At 43.3% G+C, this 21,891-nt stretch overlaps 1 protein-coding gene across 1 annotated transcript in view; it reads left to right on the plus strand.

The window, feature by feature from the left end:
• The window catches only part of TDRD7 (tudor domain containing 7), a 130,812-nt gene that overhangs the window by 75,506 nt on the left and 33,415 nt on the right, over positions 1-21,891 (plus strand). The window contains exon 10 of the mRNA XM_075210917.1: positions 13,480-13,682. Within this exon, the coding sequence (XP_075067018.1) occupies positions 13,480-13,682 (203 nt within the window). The remainder of the gene's footprint in view (positions 1-13,479; positions 13,683-21,891) is intronic.

A 21,891-nucleotide genomic window follows, 5' to 3' on the forward strand; every position in this document is an offset into this window, starting at 1 on the left:
CCTCCCAGTAAATGCCCCAAAAACCTAGGGCACCAATGTTTGGTTCATTTAGACAGTACTTTTGTGGGGTCTCCTCTGGTCTGGGCCAGACACATAGATCGAGTACTTCAGCCTCTAGAGGACAATCGTATAGAGGTAGGTCTTCCTCCTCCACGAAACGTCCATCTCTCCCAAGCTTCCAGAAAAACAGTCAGTTTGACTGTCTCCCCTCCTGACGGGAGTGGGTGGACATCTGCTACTGTTCAGAGATCAGTGGGCAGCGTTTTCAGAAGACCGTTGGATTCAGGAGTTCATGATGAGAGAATACATGATAGACCTATCTGGTCTGGCCCCTCGTCTGTTCATCGCAACCAGCTTACCCCGCGGGCCTCTCGAAAGAGGCAATGCTTAGATGTGTTTCCTCTCTTCTTTCCACCGGAGTCATCCGCCAGGTTCCGAAACACCAAAAAAGACAGGGATTCTACTCCAATCTTTTTGGTCCCAAAGCTGGATGTCTTGTTCCAACTTGTTCTAAAAATAGTTAAACCTGCACCTACGGGTGATCAGGTTTCAAATGGAATCCCTCAGGTCAGTCATCATTGGACTGGATCCAGATCAATTCATGGCGTCTATAGATATCAACGATGCCTACCTTCACATACTGTGACAAAACGAGTGTGATATGTGAATTATAGCAAATACTTTTTATAGCCTTCTTTTGTTTCCCCAGCTCACCAGACTATAACTGCATTGTCCAATAACATGTGGCTAAGGGGACATTGTAGTTCAGTGTACATATGTATATTGTTTATTGTATATTGATAACTTGAAGTAAGGTTGCTATTCATTGTATTTAAAGTAAAGCCAGGGGGATTATGGGTAGGGATCAGGTTGCCATGTGCCTGAGTAGGAAAACTAATTAGTGTCCATTGTTCTCACCAGGCTAGTCAAGACAGGCCATCTAACAGGGGAGGTTCTCTGAAAGGACAGCTCATCTTCACTCCCCTGTCCAACCCCCCCCCCTTTAGTCCAGCACTGACCAATGGTTAAGTAGAATAGACGCAGGGGTTTGCCCAGGGAGGGGAAAGACTGTGGAAATTAGACCTGTGATATATAAGGAACAACTCCAGGGGGGAGGGGTGCTCATGCTTGGATTTCATTCAGGAAGGTGCAAGATGGAGTTTTGAATTGTCGTTTTCTAACTCAAGTCTATATATGCAGCTGAGAGGGATCCATGGGTCATGAAGTCTGGACAGCAGGTGACTATATCTCCTTAAGTTATTGGGGTAAGGGACAGATGATGTGGTAAATCTGACTGGCATTTATTTACTGTGTGTATATAATATTCTAGTGTTGTTTGTATAACAATAAATATACTGTTGTATTTTTATAACTGCATTTTGCCTGAGTGACCATACGAATCCTAGAAGGTACTGGGTAGCACTGGGCCAGATAAACCCGGTATCTTCACATTTTTGGTGGCAAGCAGTGGGGTCACTCAGTCCCAGGTTCTCTCGGGGTAGAGCTGCAGGGGAACTGTATCGTGATACATTCCAGGGCTCTGCAAAGCAGTTAGCACTAGAAACCAGTTACCACATTATCCTGAACTTACTCCTAAAGGCTTTAAGGTAGAAAGTGTCACGAAAAGCGTTGTGGGCTTTAGGCGAGGGAAGATGCCGTCTAAGTGCCGATTTGATAAGGGGAAGCGCACCCCGCCAGAGGAGAGCGGAAGATGGAACCGTGTCTCAAAGAGAGGAAATCACAGTGAGGTGATCCCTGGAAGTAAAATGGCTGTGAGCTCTAGGAACAAGAGAGCAGATCACAGCCCAGTGTTGCAAAAGTTCCCAAAGGAAGGGATGAAGCAGTCCAGTACACCCAGGAGAAAGGCGTACTGGGATGAAGGACTGTGGGAGTGTCTGCAGGATGGGGATATGGATGTGTTGCACCACCCCACCACAATGAAGCACATTTTGGATTATTGGGATGAGGAGTGCCCAAAGATTATTATGTGGGAAGGAGCCAGTCTACAGGAGAAATTGGAGAACCTGTTGGATGTGTTCCTAATGTTGAAAGAGGAGGCAAGTGCCTGTAATTTTCAGGATGAACCAGCATGGGATGATTTTACACATGAAGTTATTTGTACTATGCAGAATCTGGCCAAGGGAGAATCCAGATACAACAATAATCAGCAGTACAAACAAGACGTAAATGGACTATTACAGCACAGGGACATGCCTGATGAATCCCCTGCAAATGTATTAATAGAATCTGTCCCATTAGCAGATTCTACAGATCCACTAGAGACAATGAGTATGGAGGAGCTGATAGTGGAATGCCAGATCCGGGGTGTACCTTACCTGTACTGCACGCACAGGGATATCCTGAAACGTTTGTTAAAAGATCAGGAGAATCCCATCAATGCCTTTAGTGTTTATAGAAAATGGATGCTCACTTTAGGTCCCCACATACCTCTCTGGGAACAAATGCAATGTCTGCAACAGAGTTTTGAAGAAGCAGAGGATGAGGTATGGCGGCAAGGATTTACAGACACTGAAATGTGGCAGGATCAGTGTTATCGAGTGAATACTGAAAAATGCCAATTGGAATATCTTTTGTCACACTCTAAAAAGATGGCTGCTCAGTCTGTTAATCAGGGGGAGGTCCATCCCAGTGGATTAAATACAGTTGCCCAAGCTACTATCTTGGGGGAGACTGGAGAAGAACTGCTTGGTGAGGATGTTGTACCTCCGACTACTCAGAAAGGATTAGGAGAAATTCTCCCATTTGGTGACTTGGATCGAAAAGAGCTACCAAGTAAGTACCATGTAGCAGCATCTTCTGATAATTTGCCATGGTTATTGGAACCTGAGACTGTGTCTGAGTTAGAACAGAATTACAGAAAAGATCAGTTATCCATCCCTGTTGTGCCTGAAAAGAATTTGTTTAATGAAGTAACGCAGGATACCGCATGTGTGCTCTCCGGGGCAAGTGATGTACAGCTGTACCCAATTGTGACAGAAGAGAATCATAAACTTGCGCAACATATGATCTCAGCAGAAATCATGTTTACAGACTGTAGGACAGAATTAATGGGAGAGGATAAAGGAATTGTCATGTCAGAGGCCACTACCATGGGGCCCTGGGAAAATTACACTTATGCCTTCCCCTATGCAGAATTGGCAGATGAGGAGATGTTGACTGAGTGGGTGTCTGAGAGGGCACCAGTACAGCAAGATTCACCAGCCCCACCAGCTTTGATGCATCGCACTCCAGCTCCAAATCTGGGAATCCAGGACCCAATACCAGAGACCTGCACTGGACCATCCACTTTGTTTTGCTGCCAGGAGGACAAGTCTGTGTCCAATGAGGATTCACACTACCCCGATGCGCCAGAGGAGAGGGAAGTAGTGCAACAGTTGGATGTGGTAGTAGGGGAGGGGAGATGCACACCAACATACTTACAGGGGCACCCACATGTGGTTTGGGAGGGGGACAGAGGATTCCCCATAAGCAAAGAATTAATGGAGCCCCCACGCTTGCCTGCCACTGGGCAGTTGTCTCTTGAGTGTTTGGGGGAGGGGGGATTGGATCTTTGCCAGAAACAAACGGACAAGGTGCCAGAAAGTTTTCCTGCCACTTGGCAGTTTTCCCTCGGATATGTGGGGGAGGGGAGCATGGCCTCCAGAAACAAAGGACAGGCCAAGGGACTATTTTCAGTTGGGCAATTAAGGGTGGACAAGGCACCCAAGGGATGGTGGACTACAACTCTCCTACCATGGATGTGTGCACCGGAGTGGCCCAGTTTTATTGTTGACTCATCTTATGACACAGGACAGCATAAACCCCCACTCCAGCTGGGTGGGAAGATATGCCTGCAGCCATGGGACCCTGGTGGGAGAAAGAGGAACTGTGTACTGCTATCTACCTTACCATCAGACCCAGGAGAAACCACAGCAGGCCAGAAACTTTGGACTTGTAAGAAATGATTACTTGGGGCTAGGGAGCCACTGGGAAACAAGGGCTAAAAAAAGTAGGGGGAGGAATGTGACAAAACGAGTGTGATATGTGAATTATAGCAAATACTTTTTATAGCCTTCTTTTGTTTCCCCAGCTCACCAGACTATAACTGCATTGTCCAATAACATGTGGCTAAGGGGACATTGTAGTTCAGTGTACATATGTATATTGTTTATTGTATATTGATAACTTGAAGTAAGGTTGCTATTCATTGTATTTAAAGTAAAGCCAGGGGGATTATGGGTAGGGATCAGGTTGCCATGTGCCTGAGTAGGAAAACTAATTAGTGTCCATTGTTCTCACCAGGCTAGTCAAGACAGGCCATCTAACAGGGGAGGTTCTCTGAAAGGACAGCTCATCTTCACTCCCCTGTCCAACCCCCCCCCCCCCCCTTTAGTCCAGCACTGACCAATGGTTAAGTAGAATAGACGCAGGGGTTTGCCCAGGGAGGGGAAAGACTGTGGAAATTAGACCTGTGATATATAAGGAACAACTCCAGGGGGGAGGGGTGCTCATGCTTGGATTTCATTCAGGAAGGTGCAAGATGGAGTTTTGAATTGTCGTTTTCTAACTCAAGTCTATATATGCAGCTGAGAGGGATCCATGGGTCATGAAGTCTGGACAGCAGGTGACTATATCTCCTTAAGTTATTGGGGTAAGGGACAGATGATGTGGTAAATCTGACTGGCATTTATTTACTGTGTGTATATAATATTCTAGTGTTGTTTGTATAACAATAAATATACTGTTGTATTTTTATAACTGCATTTTGCCTGAGTGACCATACGAATCCTAGAAGGTACTGGGTAGCACTGGGCCAGATAAACCCGGTATCTTCACACATACCTATCTGGAAGGCTCATCAGGCCCCTCTCATATTCACAGTGGGACCATCTCACTACCAGTTTACAAAACTAATGCCAGTAATGACAGCCTGTCTTCATTACAGAGGAGTGCAAATAGGGCCCTATCTGGACGATCTGCTCATAAAAGCCTCCTCGGCTCTCCTGCTGAATCATCACCTGGTCCTCACTATCGGGATACTGGAGAAGGACGGATGGCTCATAAATCGAGAAAAATTCCAATTGAGTTTGTACTAGAAAATGACCTTTCTGGGTTGTGAAGATAGCGGGTTTACCTGGCCCAATGCTACCCACTTCACACTGGCTGGCCACCCACGGGTGCCTTCCTATGCCAGGGAAGTCTACCCAGTACCTTCTAGGATTGTCAGTCACTCAGGCAAATGCAGTGATTAAAGTACAACAGTACATTTATTGTCATACAAACAACACTAGAATATTATGTACACACAGTAAATAAATGCCAGGCAGGTTTACCACATCTGTCCCTTACCCCACTAGCTTAAGGAGTTATAGTCACCTGGCTATCCAGACTTCACGACCCATGGATCTCTCTCAGCTGCATATATAGACTATAGTAGAGAACGACAACTCAAAACCAGTCTTGCACTCTTCATCAATGAAATCCCAGAATGAACACCCTTTCCCCCCTGGAGTCGTTCCTTATATGTCAGGTCTAATTTCCACAGTCTTTCCCCTCCCTGGGCAAACCCATGGGTCTATTCTTCTTAACCATTGGTCAGTGCAGGACTAGGGGTTTGGACAGGGCAGTGAAGATGAGCTGTCCTTCCACAGAAGCCCCCTGCTGGGATGCAGACAGAATGTCTGGACTACTCCTAAGGAAAACAATTGATGCTAGGTGGCTTCCCCTACTTCCAAGGATAAGGTAGTAGGGAGCCACTCCTAAAATTAACCCTTTACACTACTTTCTCCTTCGTCCATCTGGGGGACATTGCTTAACCATGGGGGTTGAGTAGGGAGGGGAGGAGTCTGGCAACTAAACAGTTAACTTTTTTCCCTGCTGACAGCATATCCCCCCCACCAATTCCCCACATACCTCAGTTTTGAAGTAGGTGCCCTAGGAGAAGGGCTGCACATCAGCAGAGCTCCACAGTGAACACTGTTCACTGTTAAATAGGCTTTTTCTTTTCTTTTCAGAGTTTTCTTTTGTTGATAGCGCCGAGAGGCTCTGTTTGTAACAGAGCTGACTCGTGGGAGAAGTGCCTGTCAGCTGGGGGCGGCCCCGCAGACAGAGGAGTTAGAACGCTTCTCACAGCGGGAGGAGACAAAGTCCTTAGATGGCTCTCTCTTTAAGAAGGCTACTAAGCAGGTGGTCAGGTTCCCTCCCTCAGCAGAATTGAGAGGTATTGCAGAGGCCTCTTGGAAATATCCAGATAAAAGGTTCTCTATGCCAAAGAAGTTTGGCTCGTTTATATCCTCTTCAAGAGGAGGATATGACCAGTTGGGAACAGGTGGCGAAAGTGGATGCGCCAGTGGCGAGATTGGTTCGCCAGACCACACTACCTGTATCAGGGTCGGCGGCCTTACAGGACGCGACCGACCGTAAATTAGAATCCCTGCTGAAATCAGTCTTCTTGGCCGCCGGTACAAGCCTCAGACCAGCATTGTCTTCAACCTGGGTAGCTAGGGCTATGGAAGCCTGTGCAGGACAGTTAGAGTCCGCTTTGCAGGATTCGGAACTACTACCCCTGGCCATGCAACTGAAGGAGGCAGCAGACTATGTATATGAAGCGGCCCACAATTCAGCCTCCATATCATCGTCTATTTCTGCTACAGCTGTAGCAGCAAGAAGGGCGTTATGGTTAAGGACTTGGAATGCGGATTCAGAGTCAAAAAGGTCGTTAGAATCCGTCCCATATATGGGTGGGATGCTATTTGGTCCAGAGTTGGACTCCTGGATTTTACAGGCTTCACGGGGTAGGAATACGTCCTGGCCTGTGAATACTCCGAAACCTAGGGCTAAGCCTAGGTTTAGTTCTTTCAGGGTATGGCAGAGGCCAGACTACCAGGTCAGGGGCCGTGGAAACCAGGAGACAGTCCCGTAGAGGAAGGTCATCCTTTGCCCCTGCAGCTGGAAGGGCTTTTTCCGCAAAGCTGCCAGATAGACCAGCAGCATGACTACCACCCGACTCTGGTTACAGAGGGTGGGGTGGGAGGACGGCTGCTTGGATTCGCTCAGCAGTAGACAAAGTCCTCGGCGGACTGGTGAGTACAGGATATCATGATAGAATTCATGGGGCCAGGTCATCACAGGGTTTTACTAACCAAGTTACCCCGCTGTCCTCAGGCAAGACGGGCATTGCTCATGGCTGACGATTTGCTTCTTTTAAAGAAAGTTACTATACAGGCTTAGGAGTACCAGAGAAGGAAAGGATTTTATTCAAACCTATTCTTGATACAAAAGCCAGAGGGTTCGTTCAGTCCAGAGCTGAACCTCTGGAGTATAACAGGGTCACAGATGATCCCTTGTCAAAGAATGAGTTTCTTGGGACTAATAAGGGACATAGCACGCAGCAGAGTGTTCCCTCCACAGGACAAGTTAAGGTCCTTCATGGAGTGGATAGGCAAGGTCCTGTCAAGCAAGAAGCTGTCAGTACTCAGGTCTATGAAGCTGCTAGGAAAGATAGTGACATCTTTCGAGACTCTACCCTACGGAAGGATCCACTCCAGATGTCTTTAGTGGGACATTCGGAGGAAGTGGTCAGGGGCCTTCCTTTGTTTGAAGTACCAGTGGAGGAGGTTTTCTCTGGAGAAGAGAAAGTAAGTCCTCAGCTGGTGGTTGTTGGAGGACAACCGAACAAAAGGCAGATCCTTCGCACCATGGGCCTGGGTCCTGGTATCCACAGACGCCAGTCCGAGTGGTTGGGGGATAGTGGTCCTTCACCTAAGCATACAGGGCCTGTGGTCAGAAAGACAGTGGGGTCTTTCCATAAAGGTGCTGGAGCTCATGGCCATCTTGTAGGTACTACAGAGAGCGTCAAGAGCCAACAGGAAAGTCCCAGAGTTCTGCGCAGGAACAATGGATCCACTGGTAGCTGCAGTGGACGTCCTAACAATGCCTTGGGACCTTGGGTTAGGTTACCTGTCCCCCCCCCCCCCCCAGGGTCCTTTGGAGGGTCAGACAAGGGGATCGACCAGTCTTTCTGGTAGCTCCAGTAGGGCTACGAAGCGATCTGCTGACCCTGGGACCGTTCTTGCATCAAAATCGGAACAGGCTGAATTTAATGGCCGGGCTTTTGAATCCAGTCTGTGGAGAGCGAGAGTGTTCTCGGGGGGTATAGTATGCACTCTCCTGAATGCCAGGAAGCCAGTTTCGGCCAGGATATACCCCCGCATCTGGCATGTATATATAAAGTGGTGTAAGAAGAAGTCTTACAATTCTAAAACCTTTTGGTCTGGCTAGATTTCTCACCTTCTTACAGTAAGGTTTAGAGGCGGGGCTTAAACTAGGAACCTTAAAGGTTCAGGTATCCGCTTTGTCCGTGTATTTCCACAGACGGCTGGCGGAGCTTCCGGATGTTAAGACTTTCCTACAGGGAGTGCTTCACATCCAGCCGCCCTACGTACATCCTGTGGAACCTTGGGATCTTAATCTGGTCCTTAGCATGTTGCAGGAGCCTCCCTTTGAACCTCTACTCTCAGCAGAGTGGCGGTTATTGACATGGAAAGACAGTCTTCCTGCTTGCTATCGCCTCGGCTAGAAGGGTCTCCGAGCTCAGAGCTTTATCCTGCAAAGAACCTTATCTGGTTTTTCATGAGGACAGAGCAGTTTTAAGGACTATTCCGTCCTTTCTCCTTAAGGTGGCCTCAGGTTTCCATATTAATCAGGAAATAGTTGTTCCATTGTTCAGAGAGGAGCCTCAGACTCCTGGAACGAAAACAAATAAATGTTTGGACGTAGTGAGGGCATTACGTATATATGTTAAGAGATCTGCAAAGATACGTAAGACAGATTCTCTATTTGTATTATTTGAATTTTCTAAGCGGGGATGGCCAGCGTCTAAGCAAACTATTGCCAGATGGTTTGCCCTGACTATCAGGGAGGCTTATGTCCATATTAATCTCCCTGTGCCGAAGCGTATTGTTGCCCATTCTACCCGTTCGGTTGGGGTGTCTTGGGCGGCACAGAATGGAGCCACGGTGGACCAGCTGTGCAGGGCAGCCACCTGGTCCTCGGTCCATACCTTTACAAAATTCTACCAATTTAATATATTTGCATCTGGGGACGCCTCCTTTGGCCGTAGTGTTCTAAGTGCAAGGAGATCAGAGCGGTCCCACCCTTCAGAGAGATTGCTTTAGTAAGTCCCCATGGTTAAGCAGTGTCCCCAGGTGGATGAAAGAGAAAACAGGATTTATACTTACGATAAATCTTTCTCTGATTCCATCTGGGGGACACTGCGGTCCCCCCCTTTTTCGTTGTTTTTCTTTTCTCTCCGCTCCCCCCTCTGTTGAGTGATATATCTTGGTTGATTGGCCTCTCGTCCTAGGGCTTTGGTAATCAAACTGAGGTATGTGGGGAATTGGTGGGGGGGTATGCTGTCAGCAGGGAAAAAAGTTAACTGTTTAGGTGCCAGACTTCTCCCCTCCCTACTCAACCCCCATGGTAAAGCAGTGTCCCCCAGATGGAATCAGAGAAAGAGATTTATCGTAAGTATAAATCCTGTTTTATGATGTCACAGGGTCCCCAGCTGTTCCATGCTTCCTGTAGAGGAAGTAGGGGGGAGAATGAATGTAGCTCCAGCCCTCTCACCTGTATCCTGGACACCACCTAATCTTAACCATAATCCTCCTGGTTTCACTTTAAGACAATGAATAACCTTACTGCAAGTCATCCCTATATAATACACAATATACATTGTTACACTAAACTACAATGTTCCCTTAGCCGCATATTATTAGACAATGCAGCATAAGTCTGGTGAGCTGGGGAACAAAGCATGGGCTATAAAAAGTACTTGCTATAATCCACATTATGTGAGAAACATAATGGTTAGCGCTATCACACTCGTTTCGTCACATGGGTCTAATCATGGAGACCAACAAACAAAAGGTTTTTCTTCCGTACGACAAATCTCAGTCCCTGAGGAACCTGACGTCTCGGGTTATGACCTGCCGCAGACCATTGGTCCCTTTCTGCATGCGTCTTTAAAAAAAAATTGCATTGACTTTTGAGACCATTCCTTATGGTTGGCTTCACTCGCATTGCTTCCAATGAGACCTTTTAAGGAAGTGGTCAGGATCCCATCTGAAATTAGAGGGACAACTGATACATTTGTCAGCAGAGGCGAAGGCTTCCCTCAGATGCTGGGCGGTCCAGGACAATCTGACAGTGGGAAGGTCCTTTGCCCCACTTTCCTGGATCTTAGTAACCACACTCGCCAGCCTGACAGGATGGGTGGCTGTGGTACTCCATTTACGGCTCCAGGGTCTCTGGACTGCTCGGGATACTTATCTCCCCATCAACATTCTGGAACTATGCTAATGGCCTTGCAGAGGGCCCAGATGATACTTCACGGACACCCAGTCCGTCTGCAGTCAGACAATACGACAGCAGTGTCTTATGTGAACAGACGGGGCACCAGAAGTGCAGGAGCAATGACGGTGGCGGCTCAAATCTTGACCTGGGCAGAAAACCACGTTCCCGCCATCTCAGCAATTTTTATTTCAGGAATCCAAAACTGGGAAGCAGACTTTCTCAGCCAGCATGCAATTATTGCCAGGCGAGTGGTCACTCTGGAGGTCTTCCCGTCTCTGGTCCTACTATGGGGGATCCCGGACCGGGACTTAATGGCATCTTGTCACAACAGGAAGGTGCCTCAGTTTTGCTCTTGCGCAACAGACCTCTTGGCGGTGGCCATCAACGTAATGGCGATGCCATGGGACTTCAGGTTGGGGTACATCTTTCCTCCCATCACTATGATTCCCCACGTCCTTAGAGTAAAGCAAGGCAAGTTTGGTATGTTGAAATTCTGGGGCTAGCCGTAGGTCCAGGTCTGAAGTTACCTCTTCGAGAAGGATCTTTTCACACATCTGGACTTGCCTCAATTTAACGGCATGGCAGTTGAGGCCATCCTGTGGAGGTCCAGAGGTTTCTCTCCACGAGTAGTAAACACCCTCCTTCGGGTTAGAAAAACAGTTTTGGCTCGTATTTATAACTGCATCTGGCGAACCTACATTAGATGGTGTGAGAGCCGACCATGCCACATGGCTGCCTTTCGTCTTCCAGGGTTTATGGCTTTTCTCCAAGTTGGCTTGGATGCAGGCCTTATCTTTCACGATGATAGGGCAGTTATCGGAACAATTCCCGTTTTCCTACCAAAGGTGGTTTCCAACTTTCCTGTGAACCAAGAAATAGTGGTTCTGGTATTCACGGGTGGCCCACAGGTTTCAGAAACAGGTTCTATGGAGTTTCTGGATGTGGTCAGAGTTCTAAGAATTTATGTCAGGAGGACATCAAAGATTCTTCGCATGGATTCATTATTTATTTTGTTTGGCTCCTCTACCATACTTGGACTGAAGAGGCTACAGGGGTTTGCGGAGGGGAGGGGTTTGCCAGCTTTGGTAACAGGTTAACTTAACTGTTAATGTAAGTGCCAACGCCACCTCCACTCTCGCAACCCATGGTAGCATTGTCCCTCAGATGGAATCAGAGCAACGGATTTATCGTTACACTAAAACCTTTAAATATATGTGTAACAGATTCTGGATACTTCTACTACTAATCTTGATTAGCGCTGGCTTACCTGAGGTGCGGAGTCTAACGATCTCCCCGGTGTTCACCAAGAACCGCCGCAAGGCAGGGTGGGCTTCGCTGCCAGGAGTCGCAGGTCGCAGTCCTCAGGTTCGCCCCAAGATGTAGTACAGCGGAGTGTAGCGGAGGTAGCTGAGTCAGACAAGCCGGTTCGGTACACAGGAATAGAGTCAGGCACAATCAGGAGGCAACTCGGAGTCAACAAGCCAGGTTCGGTACACGGGTCACAAGAACAGAAGAATGGTCAGCAAGCCGGGTCGGTACACAGGGATAGGAGAGCCAGAGTAGTCAAGCAGGCAGAGATCAGCACACAGGAAGACACTGGAGACTGGAAGGCACAGCAATCCACGAAGTACAGGAGCCAGGAACAGGTAAGTGTTGCTCTGACACTCAGCGAGTGTCAGAGTAAGGTTTTTATCCTGACAGGGATTCAAAATCCCCGCCTCTAGGTTGTGATCATGTGACCGCCTCCGGGTGCGGTCACGTGGTCTTGGATGCGGAAGTGCGGCTTCCGGAGTGGCGAATAAGGTAAGTAGGTTACAATATGCTGCTAAAAGAAAGCATATTTGTCCCAAAAAACTAGATAAAATTCAATTGGGTAAACTAACGAATTAAAGCAGTTGTCAGTCCAACTATCACACCATGAAAATCTGAAAATTGACCTGGTCATCACAGTCAACTTTTTAACCATTATGTGAAGTAGTATGTTTTGGTTTGGTCAGGAAACCTAACCTGCCACAGTCAATCTTAATACTTAGTAATGTCAGTGTTCTCCCCAGCACCTATTTCTCGGGTGCTCCACCCACCTGGATTTATTTGCCATCCGGCTCTTGGAGCCCAACAGAGTCCTATTATAATAGAATAAACCATTGTTTTTCCTAGTATAACAGGCACTATTTGAGTACTACAGCCAGCAATGTGTGTTAGACCACTGACCACCAGTCCTGGCAGGTGTGGGCAATAACCTCCAACTTTTCATTATTATTGCAAAATAGTACAACTACTACTTAATGCTGGCAAAAATTTTTGAGAACACTGGATGCAATATTACCTTATGTGTAATGTTATCTGGCAAGTTCTAAGGTGTTCTATATGCTGAATTTTTATGCATTACTGTACTGTTGTTTAATGGTCCTTTTTAATGTACGTAATCAATTGTGGCAAGTCTCCAAAGCACTAAATATATCTTCAGTACATGTCCTGTATTTATTGGAACAAGGGTGTCGTATACCCACAACATTTTAGAGATTAGGCATAGTCATATTTTCGTTATGTGGAAATAGGTTGTATGGTTGGTGGCTTGATCCACATAAATGGATGTGATATTGTACTAAATTGTTGCAATATATAGCACATAATATCGGATATAATAATTTCGGTGTGCTGAAGTTATCTATAGAGAAATACCACACCATTGTAACTCCTTAACATAAATAGAGTCACAAATATAACCTACCAACACACATACATACACACCTCCGTTACTTAACTGAAGAGAAGTTGTCTGGTATTATTTACATTTGATGCATAATTGAATGCAAGATATACTGTTGTCAAGTAACATTTTCAGCAAATGGTGACACAGGCTTTCTGCAGTGTTCTTCAGTAAGATTACTGACCAGAAATCTGCAGTATGTTTGATAAGAACTCCTTTGACAATTACAACCTTCTCTTAAATATTTTCAGTTATGTTCGGCTCATGAATATTTTACAGATGGATAATTGTAAATGTTATTAGCAGTTTTTTATGTAATCAACTTGTTTATTTGTTCAGAAATTACAAGTTAATGTTTGGTGGCGCTTAATAATTATGCTTGTAACACATAACATTTATTTAATTTGCTTTTTAAGGTCTGGAAGCTTTCTGCGCTGATCCTGGTCTAGTGAAGGCTGTAGAGGCTAAAGCCTGTGGTAAAATACTTGCTGTAGAGATACTGCAAAAGACTGAAAAGCCACTTGTTATATTGTATGATACGTCGGGTGATGATGATATAAACATAAATGCTATCTGTCTAAGGGAATTGTGTGACAATTCTCTGAGTGTGCAGTTGAAGGTAAGCAAACCTAGTAGTAGTAGAACAGATTATAGTGAAATCTCTGCTTAAAAATGTGCAGTTTATGCAAACCAGTTTAATTGGTACCCCATTATACTACTTTATATCCTCTCCTATGAACGGATAAAAAATTGAGTGCTTTTATAGTACCTCAACAGGAATTTAAATATAATACACAGTTGTATACATACATATGGCGCTGTCTCTACGCACATGAGATCTGAAGATGGACGTGTCTGACACAATCTTCTACACAGTAAATGAGGGGTAACCTTCATATACACTGCTGGTTGAGTATGAATCGATACAGACAATGTTTGTCCCTTCCGTAATCTGAAATATATGGTATTGGTATACCCAACAAAACAATAATGATAGTGCAATCCGTTTGACATGTATCTTCAAACCACAAATAACGTAGTGGGTCCAACTATGTCCCGTGTATAGATCTACAAGTAGATAGCACCCTGGTCGTGACACCTCCCTTATGGGTGTATGCTTACTCAAATGCTGTGATGATCACGTCTAAAACGGTCAAAGAATATTCCTTCTCCTCTCTAGACCCCGTACTCAGATTTTTCATCCCAAAAACAGAAGGAAAAGGAACAAATATGGCGTAATCATTATTGTTTTGTTGGGTATACCAATACCATATATTTCAGATTACGGAAGGGACAAACATTGTCTGTATCGATTCATACTCAACCAGCAGTGTATATGAAGGTTACCCCTCATTTACTGTGTAGAAGATTGTGTCAGACACGTCCATCTTCAGATCTCATGTGCGTAGAGACAGCGCCATATGTATGTATACAACTGTGTATTATGTATGTTTAAATTAGAAGTGTAAGTGGATCTTCCGTCACATATTTTGGCTGCTATTTGAGTGAAGCACTACGGTGGCAGTTGCCTACAATACTAGGAATTTAAATATATCAATGTATGGAAAAAAAGCCACTTTATAATAATCTTGATAACAGTGGGAGAGCGTAACTCAGTGTACAGGAGGTCTAAAGACTTGAGGTTTGTTTTAAAAGAAATCTATTAGGGCTGAGGAGTGTCTTTGAGGGTTTACATTTTTGAGAAAGTTATAGTTTTTTTACAATTTGGTAAAATATGCCCCATTTTACAAATAGGGGATTTCATAATGTTGCACATGTCAGTTAGATGTTTGTGCTGGGTGTACTCAGACTGGCTTCACTTGAGAGCACAAACATGGTTGTGGCTAAGGGATTTTCATCTCTGAGATGAAGAAATTAACCACATTTTCTAGCCACAGGGGGGCTGGTTAGTGTTTTGGGGATATGGGAGGGGTACCCTGTAGTACTATTAGCCCAGACACTGCTCTCAATTGAGAGTTTAATCTCTCCCTGAGACAGCTGTTAGTGAATCCATTATAAACCTCCCGCCCCTCAGTGACATCAGTTAATTTATTCAAAAGTACTTTGTGGTACTTGTACTGATCACACTTAGTGGTAGTCACAGCAGGGAGTAGATGTGAGGTATCTGGACACTAGCATCTGACATGTCCCTCTTTACAAGTGACATGTACTGTAGAGAAGCTGCAGATAATCTATACACACCCACTTCTCATTGCCTGCTGTGGGCTGTTTTTTACTCATTGGTTTACTCATGGCTTTTCTGTCAGAATCTCTGTAAAAGTCTGTCTGCTTTCACTGGTGACCAGCATCAACAAGGATTCAAGTTTAAGGACTGGGGAGGTGATTACAGTGCTGCAGTTGCTGGTGGGAAGCACATAAGCACAATGTGGTACATACTGCACCACACTGCACGCATACTTGCCAACCTTTGGCAAGCTAATTTCGGGAGATCCCAGGCAGGGGGGCGTGGTTGGAGGGTGGGAGGGGCGGGGTGCGGTAATTTGCCGCATTTTGGCTCTGCCCCTGTGACAAAATGCAGTTTTTTTCGCGCGAGGAGGGGCCAAAATAACACGATTCACCGCAAATCGCGTCATTTTGAGGAGCATGTTGCCATATGCGGGATATTTACCTACCCGAATTTTGGAAGTCTGCCGGATATTCCGGGTGAGTTGGCAAGTATGACTGCACGCTGCCACTGACTGCCAGAACATACATGCATACACTTCACTTTACAAAAAGCCATGAAATTCCATAGACAAAAAACCTTACAGTTTAACATGTCCAATTAAGGTTCCTTATACACAATCTACAACGTAAGGAAATGATTGAAACTCTTCAATTCAAACTGCAAAAAGCAATGAAATTACGACGATTAAGGCAGAAACCTTAATGGACGTGTTCCTTGAGCTGCTAATTCACAGATTTGTGTGTTCGCTGGAATACACACATACAGTAGTAGTACATTTGCTTAGTTTACCTTTATCGTAGTTTCGGGTCTCTATGTCTTAGAAAGGGACAGTAGAATAACTTCATAAAAACCTACAAAATAATATACTGTATTTGAAATACATTTAAATGGTAGAGAAGCCTCTGCTTAGTTTAGTTATCGGTGAGCAAAGTTTGCCATTACATTCCCTTACACAGCCTAAGCTGACTTTTAACAACAATTCAAGGATACATAAAGCCAACAAGACGTAACTAATAAAATATTTCCCGGTAAACTGAACGCACAGAGAGCACCAGAACAAAGGTGCAAGGGATATATACATAAAATAAGAATATGTTCCCACAGCAAAAGAAAAATAAAAACTAGTTTATTTTAATATAATATTAAAGCATATTGAATGTATTTATTAATAAAGTAAAAACTTCATGCAAATGGATTGCCAACAACACAAAGTATTTTAAACATGCAGCGAGTGCTCAAATCGGCATATACAGATAGACACAGATGTTATAATTGCTCAGAGAAAATTAAGGAAGCAAAATTAGCCCAGCTATGGTAAAAATGAAAGGTCCTCAATTGGATAAGATCTTATTGCAGAAGTAACCAGCTGGTTTACCAAATCCTAAGTTAATAAGAGTACTGATGCTCAAACTTCAGTTATGCACTAGTAAATACTAAATCCTCAATATGAGGTTCTGATGAGCCAAATCTCAGTACATTCACAAATCAGGTTCTAGTATGTAGCTCCAAACTTGCATACACACTTATATAAATTACCATCCATAAATCAGGACTAAGGGATGGCTGTGGGGACTATCATCTGTGTATTCCAGTGAACACACAAATCTGTGAATTAGCAGCTCCACCATTTTGTGAGTGACAGCAATCTCACTCCATGATAGTGCTAAATCTGCAACTAACCACAGGAAGCGATGGCATACCATGTCTATTGCACAAGGAACACGTCCATTAAGGTTTCTGCCTTAATCGTCGTAATTTCATTGCTTTTTGCAATTTGAGTTGAAGAGTTTCAATCATTTTCTTACATTGTAGATTGTGTATAAGGAACCTTAATTGGACATGTTAAACTGTAAGGTTTTTGTCTATGGAATAGATATATAAATAAATAAGTCCAATTGATTCCAATAGTATGGCACAGCGTGCTATATTTATTTTCCACTATCTACAGTGCACTTGTAGGAGATAAATAAATACTAAAATCCACAATATGTTCAGCTGTGATCACATTTAAAATCATAACTAGGGAGGAATTTCAAGAGATACAATGTTATTAGTTGGATCCACTTAATGCCTCAAACAGGAATGAGATGCTGGAACTATACACAAGTGTAGTCAGTTTCTGGGAAAGGATTTTTGAGATAGAACTTGGCACACTTAATCTGTAATTAGCATTCTATCGGCCAGAAGTGCTTCCATTCACTTGTAATCCACTTTACCTCAATCTCCAGACATAAAGCAATTTCATCTACTCACATATAGTCAGTTGTTCAGAGTTAAAGACTTTGTAATTAATGGATCCACCTGCTCTAAAGATTAAAATCTCTTCCTCCAAATGATCACAGATAGATATTGCACTCTGGTCCTTTGTATGTTACACATTTCTCCATAAACAAGAACGTGGTTTCATCAGAGATATCATTACCACAATTCGGACTTTCTTTTAAGCAAGTTGTATCCAATCAAAAAACGAACATTCAATTAACTTTCACCTATACCGCTCAAATTGCATATATACAATAATAGCATAATTTGCAATGGTAAGTGGCTAGTCACAATTAAATAACTAATGACAAATATATAAAACACATTATTTTAATAAATAAACATACATTATCTAAAAATAGAATAGATTTACTATTTTTTTTATATATTTCTAAGTTTCCCATTCGGGATTTAAACTCTCCACCATAACTAAACCATTCCCTAACCCGTTGGGCGACAGGCCAAGGTTATTTACATGTAGTGCATTTTTCAGGTAGACAGGTAACTCTAACCAGTTTTACTTTACATCACTTACTAGTGGTTTTTCACTTGTCTTTTATTACAACATGTTTGCTCTTTTAATTTGGTCTTCAGGTAGAGGGACAATATATTTTAAGTGGCACTGGTTTACGGTATGCCTGTAAAATGTTAAGGATGTTGCCAGTTTATGGTAACGCAAATGCAATTACTGAACATAATAAAATAGATCTAACAAAAAAGTACTTTACTTTTCAAATTTCCATGGCAGCTGTAATGTATGAGTGGACTCCTTAGTCAGCAGAGTAGAGACAAGATAAAGAAACACACCCAGAAAGTATATAGTGTGACTTCCCTTTGTCTTTCTTTCTGTGTCTCAGCTGAATAAAGCAAATGTGTATATGTTAGTGTAGTGTGTGTGTTTGTTTTTTCTACCTATGTGGCTTACCTGTTGCCTGGGTGGTCTCTGTGGTGCTCCTTCCAGGAGTGCAAACAGGGGTGGCTTTCTTTGCTACTTACTTCTAAGTAATAGACCCAGGACTGGATATTCAGCCCTCCTCTTCTACTATTTTTTATAATCGTTCCGGAAAGCCACCAGCTCCTTTTTCATTTACCTTCTGGGTCGCATTGTGTAAGTGCTAGCAGTGAAGCCATGCATAACTATTAGTCTTCATTAAGGAACACATTTTCTCCAGCAGTTTCGACAATATGAAGCCTGAACCCACCCCCGAAAAGAGCACCCATTTCAGTTAAGCCTATTTTTAAGGGTCCTTTTTCTAGTAAAGAAACCATGAGGGGATTTCAGAACAGTTCTAGATCAGAGAATGCTCAGTCAATTTATTTATGCAATACATTTCCGCATGGTGTCAGTACAATCCATTCTCCAAGCTATAGAGAACTCTTCTTACATCTAGATCTACAAGATGTATATTTCTACATTCCTAATTATCCTCAACATCCTCAGTTCCTCAGATTCTTTATTCTGGGACATCATGTCCAGTTTACTTGTCTCCCTTTCAGAATGTCCACTTCTCCAAGGACCTTAACCAAGGTGCTGGGCTGGTAGCCCTTACAGCTGCTTTCAGTAAACAACAAGCACAGTATGGCCTTACCTGGATGATATTCTGCTAATGGGAAAATCACAAGAAGTCACCCGAACACAGATCTATCCCAAGTGATAAAGTTTCTGCAAAAACACAGTTGGATCATCATCACAGCAAAGTCACCTGGTGCTATCTCAGCAGCTAAAATTCCTAGGACTGCAGATAGATGCAGTGAAAGACATGGTTTCTCTGTCAGGAGAGAAACTGACATCTAGCACACCAACTTCAGAAAAAGGTTCCAGTAAGGAATTGTCTACACCTGCTAGCAATGTTTTCATCTACCATAGGTATTCTTCCTTCAGCAAGGTAGCATAAGCGAGATATTCAACTTTACCTATTCAGTCAGTGAGATCACAATGCAACTTCCTTACATTAGTGCATCAGACTTACAAATACTGCAAAGAAATACTTTTGTGTGGTGGCACAATGCAAGACTAAGGGGTATATTTACTAAACTGCGAGTTTGTAAAAGTCAGGTTCTAGTTATAATTTTTTTTAGTGCATTCTACAAAATAATAGCTACAATCTACAACCAGAATGGACTACAGTCACCACAGACTCCAGTTCCAAAGTGTGGTGGTCTGATCTGCTTACACAAATGGCACAAGGGATGTGGCTCCAGAACGAAAAACATCTACATGCAAATGCTCTAGAAAAATGAGGAGTATGGCATTCAAAAGTGTCGACCGTCATGAACTGGGCAGGAGAAAATATAATTTCACTTTACACAATACATGTAGCAGGCAAAAACAATAGGATCGCAGACTATCTCAGTTGATGCAAAGTCCATCTGTGAGACTGTAACTTGCATGAATCAGTTTTTCAACTACTAATATAGAAATGTAGGCTCCCTCAAATAGGTCTGATAAGGTAACACAGTTCTATTCTTGTCACAATGATACCAAAATGAAGAGAATAAATGCTCTGTCAATTCCGTGGATCTTTCAACTGGGGTATGTCTTCCCTCCTTTAACCTTAATTGCCTGCACGCTACGTAAAATCAAGAAAGAAATATCAGAAGTAATAGCAGTACCTTCATTTTTGCCATACCTTCCAAGGTTTGTCATAGCCTGGGGAATGTTTTTGGAACAACCTTGGCCTCTATCAGCGCAGTCAGTCTTTCTATATTAGAGACCAATTCTACATCCCAACCCAAAGACCTTTTCTTTGATGACATGGGGATTGAGCGGTCGATCTATACTTATTATAGGATAAAGATGATGTTCATTCTCTGTTGCAAACCGAAATCGTATGATACTGCTTTTGCTACCATTCCACAAATTCTAGATTTTCTTAAGGATGGATTAAACATGGGGTTTGCTCCCACATACCTGAAAGTTCAGGTGTCTGCACTTTATTTAACATTTGATCCCTTTGAGCCTCTGAAGGAAGTATCCCTCAGGTGGCTGATATATAAAGTGGTCAATGCTCTATGGAGAGAAGAACCTTTTATAAACCAATATATGATCAAAGTGGTGCTGCAAACCAATCCTACATGGCTACTTAACGTAGTTTCCACTTTTTATATTAATCTAGTAATTATACTACTTTTTCTCTACCCACAGCCAACTAATGAAAAAGAAGAAACCATTATACCCTGGATATGTCAGGGCAATTTCAATGTACCTCTCCAGAAGGGAAGAGCTCAGAAAGACAGATCAACTCTTATTCTGCCTAGAGTCAAGGATATGCTCCATCCAAACATACTCTTGCAAGATGGATCAAGGAGGTCATTGTGAAGACTTTCAAGAGCAACGGACATGAGGTGCCAGAAATAATGACACTTTGTAGAAGGACAATGGCGCCCTCCTGGGCACGGAAAGCTCAGGTCTCTGCAAACTTTTTAGTGAAGGCAGAAGTGTGGTCATAGCTTCGTACTTAATACTTTCAAACTATGATTTAATAAAAAAATATTTTTTGTTGCAATACTTTGCTCTCTACTGTTGATTATAGTAACCTACTTTTGTCACATAGTGGTCAGGTACATCCAATACGTTGTGGCTGTCATGGAATTTGAAAAAGGAATTTAATAATTAATGTTAATTTTATTTCTTTGAAAGGCTCCATGGCAGCCAGATATTTCCCACCCATTTTATCTGGTTTTTTTTTGAACTCTTAAAAATATTCTTAAAGACATCAAAAGGAAGTCGTCACATTATATACCTTCTGAGAGTGTTTCATTTTCATGTCTATTCGGCGGATTATGGAGTTAACTCCTACATTACCACTGGAGTTTTTCAATGAAATTAATGATAAAATTAATTCCATTTATATAGAAAGATGGGTAATGTATGGCGAATACAGCAGGGGAAATAACTATTGAACACATCAACATTTTTCTCAGTAAATATACATTTAATGTGGCTATTGTAATGAAATTTATACCAAATGTCAGCAACAACCATTGCAATCCACACATGCAAAGAAATCAAACCATAGATGTCCATATATTAAGTTTTGTGTAATAATGTGAAATGACACAGGGAAAAAGTATTGAACACATAAAGAAGGGAGGTGCAAAAAGGCATGGAAAGCCAAGACACCAGCTGAAATCTATAAGTACTTAGAAAGCAATCCTGTCAGCTGGTTCAGCCACAACTTATGGCCTCTAAAAAGGTGTCTCATTGCAAAGGTGTCACAAGAAACATCTCATGATGGGTAAAAGCAAAGCGCTTTCTCAAGACCTTCGCTAACTTATTGTTGCAGTGAAGTCAAGTAGTGGTGAAGTATGATTGCTGTAAAAAGAAATACAGAAACTACCAGGCATTTGGTTTTTTTTATTGTGGTTTTTTTTTTGT

The sequence above is a fragment of the Mixophyes fleayi genome, chromosome 1 (assembly GCF_038048845.1).
Source record: "Mixophyes fleayi isolate aMixFle1 chromosome 1, aMixFle1.hap1, whole genome shotgun sequence".
Lineage (NCBI taxonomy): Eukaryota > Metazoa > Chordata > Amphibia > Anura > Limnodynastidae > Mixophyes > Mixophyes fleayi.